At 43.1% G+C, this 11,956-nt stretch overlaps 1 protein-coding gene across 1 annotated transcript in view; it reads left to right on the forward strand.

The window, feature by feature from the left end:
- Positions 1–11,294, forward strand: part of GEMIN8 (gem nuclear organelle associated protein 8) — a 67,915-nt gene extending 56,621 nt beyond the window's left edge. The window contains exon 4 of the mRNA XM_081327051.1: positions 9,078–11,294. Within this exon, the coding sequence (XP_081183177.1) occupies positions 9,078–9,334 (257 nt within the window). The 3' untranslated portion in view covers positions 9,335–11,294. The remainder of the gene's footprint in view (positions 1–9,077) is intronic.
- Positions 11,295–11,956: the final 662 nt, after the last annotated feature.

Raw genomic sequence — 11,956 nt, forward strand, 5'->3', positions numbered from 1 at the left:
TTCCTAAGATGTGGATTGGGGTGGGTCCTGACATTAGACAGGATCTGCATTAAGAGTCAGCCTGGAAGGAAAAACCTTACTTGGGGACTTTGCAAAAAATACAATGTCTAACAACGAAGCAAGGGAGGAGGAAAGCCTCATCGAAAGGGAACTTTCCCCCCAAACAAAACTCCACCAACGGTCAGAAACCGAGGCGTCATATTCCTCTGAGGAAGAGGTGGCGGAGACACACGACCACAAACCACGGTAGTCCATGGGCATTGGAAGGAAAAGCGAGTGGGAAAAGGCATCGAGAAAAGTGACCCTGAGGCGGGGTGGCCACCAACCTGAATGGAGGCAAGAGATGGAGTGAAGAGGAGTGAAGAGGAGTGGAACCTGGAGAAAGCTATTGACCTGATGAAGAAAATCCTTAGCTCACTAAAAGAGGAGAAAGCTGAATACCGCAGCCGCAGCAGCACCTGGGGCCGCAACTGGAGAGGCAGTGGGGAGGATCTGGAACCTGCAATACCAGGGCCGTCTGCTGGACCAGGAGCTGCCGCCTCAGTAGCACCCCCCCAGAACCACAGACGGGGGTCAGGATGAGGGGCAATACCACCCGCTGTGCAGAAAATGATCCATTCAAAGACTACCGGCCCTGGAAGCAAAATTCAGGGGAGAGCCACCACGCTTGGGGTTTTTCCTTACCCAAGTCCTCAGGTATATGGAAGAATATGTACGAGACATCCCCAGTGACAAAGCCCGCATCCATATCGTGCAATCCACCTTAGACAGACCGGCTGCAGACTGGGTGGTGAACCTGCATGACTCCAACACCCCAGAACTCAACGACTTCAACCGATTCATGTCATCCTTGAGGCAATTTGAGGACCCTTTGGCTGATCGTAAGGCTCGGGAGAGAATCAATACAGTGAGGCAGGGCAGGTGGCCGGTGGCTGAATATACCCAAGAATTCCAAGCCATTGCCAGCAAGCTGAACTGGCCGGAAGACATCCTCCTTAGCCATTTCAAAGTCAGGCTAAACTACAACCTGTATAACGCTTGCCTGCCTCGAGGAGACCCACACCATCTCGACGACTGGTATGTCCTGGCAGAGGAGGCAGAGATAGACCTACTAAAGAGGCACCGCCGGGGAAAACTATGGGACCGCCTGCCGCCCGAGCAAACACGCAAGGGGAAAAAACCACCGTCCACGGCTAAGAAATCAACAGGCTGTTTCAAATGCAGGAGAGAGGGCCACCGTGCCGCAGAATGCCACTCCAAAGCCCCTCAGCGTAAATCAGAGGCATCACCCTCCAAGAGACCAGGGAAGTCCCAAGGCAACCCAAAAGAATCTTCCATGAAGGGGACAGAGGCTGTAGAGTCCACAACCCCTGCCAAGGACTGGGATTGGATTCCGGCGTACACCGCAGGGGCGGTGGACACCTCAGAAGACAGCTCGGAGGGAGAACCATTGGTAAGTGGATCCATTCTACCCATCCTTAAGACAGTGACTATATTAGCTTCCTCTATGCCTGAAGCCGTCAAAGTAAAAGCCCTAATAGACTCTGGCTGCACCCACTGCCTCATCAGTCCGACGCTGGTGGGGATTTGGGGCATTCCGGTGAGGAGACTAAAACAACCAATCTCCTTTGGCCAGTTAGATGGGTCAATAGCAGTGGGGGTCCCAGCTACCCCTAGCCACTTTACCAATTCACCTGTCCCTAGGGACTCATGAGGAAGACATAACGTTTGTAGTAGCCCCAGGCATGGAATGCCCAATGATTTTAGGACTGGAATGGCTGAAGAAATGGAACCCCGGGATAAATTGGAGGACAGCAGAATTCAACTTCCCAGAGGGGGAGCATAGGAGCTTAAAACCCCAAAGCACCCCCCCAACCTGAAGAGAGGATTCAGCATCAGTGGGGGAAGAGAAGAGGTTACCAGAGATACCAGAGGAATACAGGGACCTTGCTGAAGTTTTCAGTGAGGAACGGGCAGATAAGCTTCCCCCCCACTGCCCCACAGACTGTGCTATAGAATTCAAACCCGGGGCAAAACTCCCAAAGCCCAGGATGTACGCCATAAGCCCAAAGGAAACAGCGGAGATGGAAAGATTCATAAAGAAAAACTTAGAAAGAGAATTTATTGAGCCTACCAAACCCAAACTGGCCGCCCCGGTCCTGTTCAGGGAGAAGGACAGCTCGCTTCGCTTATGTATGGACTATAGGTCCCTTAATGCAATTAGTGAATGTAATCTATATCCCCTACCCCTAATGAAGGATATGCTATCCCACCTATCGAAAGGAAGGATTTTTACCAAACTAAACCTGATAGAAGCATACTACCGCATTAGGATTAAGGAAGGAGATGAATGGAAGACTGCGTTCAATTGCCCAATGGGTTGCTACCAGTTCAAAGTACTGCCATTTGGACTGCAAGGGCCCCACGCAGTTTTTATGCAATTAATTAATGAAGTGCTAAGAGAGCACCTATATAAGGGAGTCCTGGTTTATCTAGATGACATTCTTATCTTCACTGAGACCAAAGAGGAACATATTAACCTAGTCAGAGCAGTCCTGAAAAAGTTGCGGTCCGCCCACCTATATGCTTATCTATCAAAATGTGAATTCCACCAGGAAAGAATAGACTACCTGGGGTATCGCATATCCCCAGAGGGCATCGAAATGGACCCTGAACAAGTCAAGGCAGTATTAGAATGGGCACCACCACCCCCTGCACACAGAAGCAATTGCAAAGTTTCCTGGGGTTTGCAAACGTCTACTGCCAATTCATCCCTTCGTTTGCCCAAATAGCCCTGCCACTCACAAACTTGTTGAAAACGAGGGGGGGTCCCCAGTGAAACCCAGCCAGACTCTGAAGTGGACAATGGAATGTCAAGCAGCATTTGAGAGGCTAAAGAGACTTTTTTCTGCTGAACCTGTCCTGAGACACCCAGATCCCAATAAACCTTTTGTAATACAGGCAGATTTTATTTATTTATTTTTATTTATAATTGAATTTCTATACCGCCCTTCTCCCGAAGGACTCAGGGCGGTGTACAGGGCAGTAAAAGCTTTACATACAAAAGTTAAAATGAAATTTAATTAATTAAGCCCTAACAATAAATAATTAAAAATACCCCACCCATGCTAGCGATGTGGTGGTGGGAGCTGTATTATTACAGGAAAATGATGAGGGGGCATTGCAACCATGTGCATATTCATCCAGGAAACTCACGGAGACAGAACAATGTTGGCCCGTGTGGGAAAAGGAGGCTTATTCTGTGAGATGGTCATTACTTACATGGCACCAGTTCCTGGAAGGAAATAAAATCCCCTTCCAGGTCTGGACAGACCACAAAAATTTGGAAGCACTAAAAACACCCAGGAAACTCACTCCTAAGCAAGCCCGCTGGTCCCAACATTTTCACCGATTCAATTTCACTCTCAAACACTTACCAGGGGGGAAGAATTTCCTGGCGGATGCATTATCTCACATGCCCCAATATAAAAGCACATGGGCCACTGACTCTAAACCACTTATGCCTGAACAACAACTGGCAGCACCAATCACCACCAGGTCCCAAGCTAAAATGAAGCCGAAGGTGGATAGCCAAACTGGAATAGAATTCTGAAAGTCTTTGGAAAGTGATGAATAGTTCCAGAAAAAAAATAGTGCACAATTAAAGATGGACTACCCTGGGTGGATGAGAAGTTATACATACCTGCCACCCAGAGGATCAATTTCATGCAACTGTGCCATGATACAAAATCAGCAGGATATTTTGGGTTTGTAAAAACCTTACACTTAACTAAAAGGCAATTTTGGTGGCCCTCCATGAAAAAGGACATAGAAAGCTATGTGGGCAGCTGCCAAATTTGTGCGACGGCTAAGAGGCTGCAAGGGAAACCACCAGGACTGTCACAACCAGTGGTGAACCCCTCAGCCCCATGGAAAGAAATAGCCATGGATTTTATAGTGGAATTACCAGAAAGCAATGGGAACACTGTAGTCTGGACAGTCACAGATTTGTTTTCTAAACAGGTGCACTTCATTCCTTGCCAAAAGATCCCCACCGCAAAAGCCTTAGCAAAACTTTTCGTGCAGCATATTTACAGACTGCATGGGGCACCACAACGCATCATATCTGATAGGGGGTACAATTTACGTCAACATTTTGGAAGGAATTTTTATCCCTTTTAGGAACCACCCAAGGACTGACATCTAGTCACCATCCTCAGGGGAATGGTCAATGTGAAAAATCTAACTCAGTACTTGAGCAATATTTAAGATGCTTTATTAATTTCCAGCAAACAAATTGGACGGACCTACTGCCTTTCGCAGAAGTGGCATATAATAATGCAGTCCACTCCAGCACAGGTTACACTCCTTTTCAAGTAGCTACCGGTCAGAGTTTCAACCCCATGCCAGAACTAACCCCATACGAACTGGTAATTCCCGAACTGAAGGAATTGCTGAATTACAAAACATCTGTTCAATCGTTAGGAAAGCTTTAAACCAGACATGTCAAACACAAGGCCCGGGGGCCAGATCCGGCCCATGAAGTGGTTTCATGTGGCCCGCAAAGCCATCCTGGAAACAGTGAGGGAATGGCCCCCACTGCCTTGGCCCTGGCCCAGAGACCCTCCTCCTGCCAGAGACCCTCAGATCTGTCCCATTCCTGCCCAGGCCCCCATAGGCACCCTTGATGTGAACGATGTAGAGCTGGCCATGCCCACCCAGTAGGCCATAGGCACTTTAGCCACGCCCACCCAGTAGGCCACACCCACCCAGGCCACACCCACCCAGCCCCTGAGGGCAACCACAATGCTGATGCTGCCCTCAATGAAATTGAGTTTGACACCCCTGCTTTAGATGAAGCTAGACAAGCTTACAAGACACAGGCGGACAAAAAAAGTCGATCCCAAACCATTCAGGGTGGGAGAGTTGGCATATTTATCCACAAAATACCTTAAATCACTACAACCCTGTAAAAAACTCAGACCAAAATATATTGGACCTTTTCCAATTAAAAGAATCATAAACCCAGTAACAGTTGAATTAGGACTACCTAAAAATCTTCAACAGATACACCCAATTTTTCACTGCAGTTTACTAAAAAGAGAACAGATGGACCTATCTTTCTTTTAAGAAGAGCAGATTGTCAGAATCCATTTATATTCCATTCCTAAATCCCTATCTGTGTACCCCTAAATCTCTCCCCTTTACTGGATTCTGCCATTCCCAAGGAGGAGAAGAGAAGATGTTAATTGGCCATCCCTATCCATTAGATGCAAGGTTGTTTATTCAGCCTGCCTGGAGGCCATCATCAAAGACCAGGGAAAAGAACCTTTGAACTGAGAAGAACAAAGGAAGAGGCGGGGGGGGGGGGAAAGAGAGAATCTGGTTTGATTGGAATTTGAAGGGAAGGAAGCAAATGTTGTAAAGGCATGGAAGATCCCTTTTCCCATGGAAGGTTTTGACACCTGAAACTTAATTGATCCGGGACTGACCAAATGGACTGAGGGGAGGGGTTTTTACTCGGAGACACTTTAAAAGTATCAATCTGCAACACAGTTTCCAGATCCTGTCTAGATTTTCCGCAGTCAGTCATGTTTTAGTAAAAGTTCCTGCTTTGACAACCCTGTCTCCAAGAGTTCTTCTTTTCTAAGATGTGGATTGGGGTGGGTCCTGACAGCTGTATTGGTTTCATCTTTATGGAACATTAAAAATTTAATGTCTCTCTACATGTCACTTCTATTTTCATTTTAGGAATTGGTGTAGTGGTTTGTTTACCACTTTTTTACTATTGCAGCAAAATGTATTTTTTTAAATCTTTCTGTTATGTTCATCATCTCAATATTTTTTTTATTTCTAACATAATTTATTAACACTGTTATGTCTTAAACTACTTATTGCATTTATAGTGCTCAGGGGCAGGCAATGATATTTTGAACAAAAACATTGCATCATTACATGTGTATTTATCCAGTCATCAATTAGCTCAAGGTTGTGAATGTTTTACACTCACATCTCATCAGATTCAGTTAATGTTATCCCCACAAAAATCTTCTGATATTGGTCCATAGTCAGTCAATGGCAAAGTTGGGGCTATATCTATACTAAATATATTTACATTTCCTGTAAAATTAGACACACTCTGACTTTTCAACAATCAATTTGCCACAATTGTAACATTCTTACTCTGGTTTGTTGTCTAAGTTCAACATGTGTTATTTTGAATTCTGGTCTACGACTGTAATAAGCACTATTTTATCTCTCCCCCCTCCCCCCTTTTATATATACAAGTAGTCCTCAAGTTACGAATGTAATGAAGCCTGCCCATTCCATTCGTCACTCAAGAATTCATAGGAGTGAATCTCATACCTTGAACGAGATCACTCCCTGCTTTCGCCCACACATTAACTAATCAAATGTGTGGTTCATTAAGTGCACATGAGGTATCTCAGGTTGGAATAGGCCATGGGGGGGCCTAGTGATGGACCAGACCCCAAGGCCTCCCCGACCCACTAAGATACCTCATGCTTCCCCCTCCCTTCCTGCTGTGCTGGACTCACTTACTTTGCAAAGATCTGTCTCTTCTCTGCTGCTGTTTCTTTGCCTTTGAGATAGAGGAGAGTCGCTGGAAGCTCCTGGGCACAAAAAGTGTTTGCGGTGCCTGTCTCCTGCTCCTCGCCCCCAACTCCTTTCCGCTACCACTGGAACAATTTTTGCCCGGACAGAGAACTGATGGAGACTGGAAGCTTCATCTGCTTGCAAATGAGGTGCTTGGAAACGGAGCAATTTGCTTCATTTCCATGTGCCCCATTTGCATGCAGATGAAGCTTCCAGTCTCCATCAGATCTCCATCTGGACAAAAAGTGTTCTGGTGGTGGCAGAAAGGAGTTAGGGGGAGAGGAGCAGGAGACAGGCACCGCAAACACTTTTCGTGCTGAGAATGAACTTTTCTGGGGTCCATGATCTTGCGAGAGTTCAGGCACCCATTCTCTGCAAAAGATGATGGGTGCCTGAACTCACACAATATTACAGCACTCAGGAGCTTCCACTGACTCTCCCTCAAAGGCAAAGAAACTGCAGGAGAGAGGCAATAGATCTTTGCAAGGTAAGTGAATCCAGCATGGCAGGAAGGGAGGGGGAAGCAATTGTGGGGAGCAGGGGGAGGGGGAATAGGGTGAATGTTGCAGCGCCTCTGCAGTTGTTCGTAAGGGCTAATAACTGCCATGGTACTGTAACATTCGTAATTTCAGAACTTGCTCATAAACACTAGGGGACGCTTATCATGTAACTTCGAACGAGCGCTAAGTGAACACTCGTAACTCGGGGATTACCTGTAATTACCACTGTTTTATATAACACTATGTATTGATCATCATGGGCCAAAAAGGCTTCACAAATATTGGGGAATGGGCAGGATGGTACAATACAAGGCTGTCTTTTAAATCCAAATGATTTGTGACTTAAGTGCTATGATTGTCCCAGTCCCCAAGAAAACTGCAGTTGAGTGCCTGAATGACTACAGACCTGTTGCATTAACATCTGTAGTCATGAAATGCTTCGAAAGACTGGTTCTCCAACATCTTAGGACATGCCTCCCACTGGACTTTGATAAACATCAATTTGCCTACAGGGGAAATAGGTCGACAGACGATGCCATAGCTACTGCTTTACACTCTGTAGCAAGTCATCTCGAGAAGCCTGGAAGTTACGTCAGGATGCTTTTTGTTGACTACAGCTCGGCTTTCAACACCATTTTGCCGAGCATTCTCATCGAGAAGCTGACTGACTTGAAATTCTCCCCCGCCATCTGCGATTGGATTCAAGACTTTCTTAGGGATCGGTTTCAAACTGTGAGGGTCGGCTCTGCTTTGTCCAGCCCCCTGAAGCTTTGCACCGGCACACCACAGGGCTGTGTGCTTAGCCCCTACCTGTACTCTTTATACACTTATGATTGTGTATCATCTGACCCATCCACTGCGATAATCAAGTTCGCAGATGATACAGCTGTGGTGGGTCTTATTACAGGTGGGGATGAGACAGCATATAGGGCGGAGGTACAAAAACTATCCATATAGTGTAGTAACAACAACTTGCACCTAAACATCGGCAAGACGAAAGAGATAGTGTTAGACCTCCGGAGAAAAAAGGAGGAACCTGCCCCACTTTACATCGGAGAGAACTGTGTAGAGAGAGTTTCCTCCTTTAAATTTCTGGGAGTCTCCCTCTGTGAAGATCTGACCTGGAAAGTTAACACAACTCAGGTGGCTAGAAAGGCCCAACAGAGGCTTCACTTTCTTAGGGTCTTGCGGAAGAACAGGGTAGAACAACAGCTAATGGCCTTCTTTTACCGGTCTACTATAGAAAGCGCCTCTCGTATGGTATTGTGGTTTGGTATGCTGGTCTGACAGCCGTGGATAGGAAAGTATTACAGAGGGTAGTGAGCACAGCACAAGACATTGTGGGCTGTTCCCTGACACCACTGGATGACATCGCCAGGGCTCGTTGCCTTGGAAAAGTGAGGAAGATTCTCAGGGATGACTCACACCCTGGACGGTATCTCTTTACTCTCCTACCATCCGGTAGGAGATATAGGAATATAGCCAGCCGTACCAACAGGCTGAAAAATAGCTTTTATCCGTGGGCTATTAGGCTTTTAAATGGGACATAATCTTATGCAGAATTGACTTGGGAGGCCGGTGTGTAGTGTAGTTGGTTCACATAGTGTGGTGGGATGGAGGGTTTGTTGTCACTGTGTGTTGGGGGGAGAGAGCACGGGGGGAGGCTCAGCTAATCTCAATGTACACATGTTGTACTTTGACAATAAAGGTTTATTATAATTGTGGCCAGAAAAGAGCTGATGATCAATGCCATTTTTGTAAGATTGGTGCAGCGTTCCCTTTTATGTAACAGCATACTTCAGTTCATAGTGGATTGCTCGGGGGTTTAAAATACAAACAAGAATTCTTGTTTTAAAGGTATACACATCTTTAGACAAGATACCTAAGTTGTTCATTGCTGGCATCATTTGAAATTCCCATTTTTTTTCCAAACAATCATGAAATGTGTTCTTTTTTACATAGGAAAACAGAAACAGCTGGAGGCGGAACATCAAGAGATATATGTGGAAGCTGACCATGACCTTCACTTGTCCACAAGCCGGTCAGTGGAGCCCCCAGCTGAGAAGCCCGGCAAGAGAAGAATGGCTGAAATGAGAAAGCTCTATGGCAAAGGTGCCAACAAAATACAAGCAATGGAGACCATCATGCAACTCAACTTTGATAGGAATTGTGATACAAAACAGCCCAAGTACTGGCCAATTATTTCTCTGAAACTCTGAGTTATGCACCTTTTCCCCTTTTTGGAGATTCAGAGCTATATATCCTGATGTTCAACCAAGCAGTATAATTAAGGGAATGAATCAACAGTCAGCAAAAGATCTTTTTAATTTTTCTTTCCCCTTTCCAGCACAACTTTGAATTTGTCTGCCAATTTCCAGAGTCTTACTGCAATTCAATAGGAAAAGCTGAATCGGTCATTTGTACAGGGGATAAGGAAAATTCTCTTTTAAATGGTATTTCAGTTAATTTAATGTTGGCATGTGTTAGCCTTGCAGGAAATGAAGTAACATTTATTTTTGCTCAGTTGGACTAGAGGAAAAGGCTAAAACTATCAAAATTCAAAGCATTTTTTAAAAATGTTTTAGTACTACACTAGTTTTGCTGTAGGATTTTAAATGCAGCTATTTTTTTGCAACCATTTATTTTCTTGGAGGCACCTGTATTAGTTGGATAAAATCTTAAATTACTGTAATTTGGCTTTTTGAGTTTCTCTTCCAAAATGAAAACTTTGGCTGTAGAGTTTCAAGTCAGAAGCAAACATTGCTTTCACAGAACTAACAGAACAAAAAAAACCCAGTCAGATTAAAATACACATTTTTGTTTATTTCAAAGTTGTATTTAACTGATCAGGAAGAAAAATAAACTAGACATGGGCATGGGATTGGGGTTGGGGTGGGGAAGGAAATGGGTTCCTTGTGATTCTCATCATGAATATAGTGGAACAAAGTTTTAATTCTAATCATCCCCCCCCCCCCCGCAGCATGGCTACTGACTTTTCTCTTGTCTTACTTAGCTATAGAAATTAAAAATTCATTTTAAAAAAGATGGTTCAAAGCTAACATTCCTGTTAACTGAGAAAGAGGCAGTCATACATATGCATAAATTAGCTGACTGATATTTCTGTCTCATGTGAATATACGTGTTAGAAGTCCTATGGTTTTTAGACATTTCCTTTGGATAATCCTTTCCCTGAAGCAGTACCTCCATAGATATACTGTGCTAGATCTGATTAATTAAAATAAGATATTTGCATCCTTGCCATTCAAATGTTCTTAATTGGTACAACATCTCCATTCAAAGATCTTCCTTAAAATGTATATTTATGCCTTTGCAAAATTAGCAGTTATACCAATAAGAAGCTTATATTTTATCTTATCAATTTCTGCATTCGGAATAGTTCTATACATACTGCATTTTGAAAACATGTGCCATGATCTCTTTTTCAAGTTTAAGCTTTGCTTGTGAAACAAAAAACAGTTTTATTCAAAGTTTAGTTGCACAGATGGCCTTGGCTGTTCATGTGTATTTCTCTCTCCAAGTGTTTCTATCTATACTTAAGATTGTACTAAATTGACAAGGTACATTGCTCAACTATTTAAAATATTTTGAAACGTGCTGTTGTTTCGTGGGTATTTGCAGGTAAAAGATAACAGGTTTTTTAATAAGGACTTGAAGCTTACAAAAGACAGTTTGTGGGACCACCTCTACTCAGTGATATCTGCCCATCCCAGTTACTCCCATTACAGTAGATATGTAATCAGGAAGGCCTCCTCTCTGCAGTGATTGCCTTCAATGGGCCTTCCGAAAGGCAGTAAAAATTTGGCTTTTTACCTGGATCTTGGGGGCAGCGTGATTGGAATCGCCATCTGGAATGTGAGCTTCTGGTTATACTTAAACATCTTGGTTCTTAATTGAAATAGTTTAACTTATTTTGTTTATATACCACTTGGAGTCACCATGTTTGAGTTAATCAGCCATAATGGATTATTTTAATAAACCAATAAAGATTTCCTATACAATTGTTTGGATGAATTATTGTAGAGCAATTTGCATAATAAAATGTATGTTTGGAAGTACCATTGGAATAATTGCTATTATAAGGTTTTCAGAAAGCTTTTTTCTGTTATTTGGAAACAAATTCAAAATGGTGTATATTTTTTTTAAAAAAACCACTTTCCCTTTTTTTTTGTTCACTGAGGACTGCTGTCAAATCTATTGAATATTTTCAGAAAGTATGCTCTTTACCAGTATAGAATGATTTATTGTAGTTCGTTTTTTAAACAGAATTCTGTTAAATAATTTTCTTGAAAGGGCTGCAGTTAAAGTATGTTTGTATTAAAAATTATTTTTAAACCCACAGTTTATTTGAAAAAAATCAGAGCTTGAAGCCAAACTAAGCATATTTTCAGAAAATGTTATTAGAATACTTATCTTTTGTGAGTTACTTTATTACATCTTTCACTCCAATGCATCTGATGAAGAGACCGTAATTATCAAATTCTTTTAAGTTTGAAAGGTAAAGAAAATTGCAATCTTATGTCTCTTCAATCAGAAATTAATAATTAAGAATTTAGCTTGCAAGTATAGATGCACTCCAACTCATACTTAACACCCATTGCAAAAATATTTGGGGAGAAGTACAAGTCTTTTGAAAATCAACTTAAAACCAGTTAAGACCAATTTGTTGTTTATCTTATGGTTTTAACCTATTTGGGAAATATAAATTAGGGGCTTGGTTTCAGTTATGGTAAGTTGGCATATTTTACTTAGTTTTACTTGTTTGCATGGAGCAGAGTACTGTATATTCAACTTGCCGTCTATTCATTTAATCAACAAAGTGT

Source organism: Vipera berus, assembly GCF_964194415.1.
Source record: "Vipera berus genome assembly, chromosome: 4".
In the NCBI taxonomy this organism is placed as follows: Eukaryota; Metazoa; Chordata; class Lepidosauria; order Squamata; family Viperidae; genus Vipera; species Vipera berus.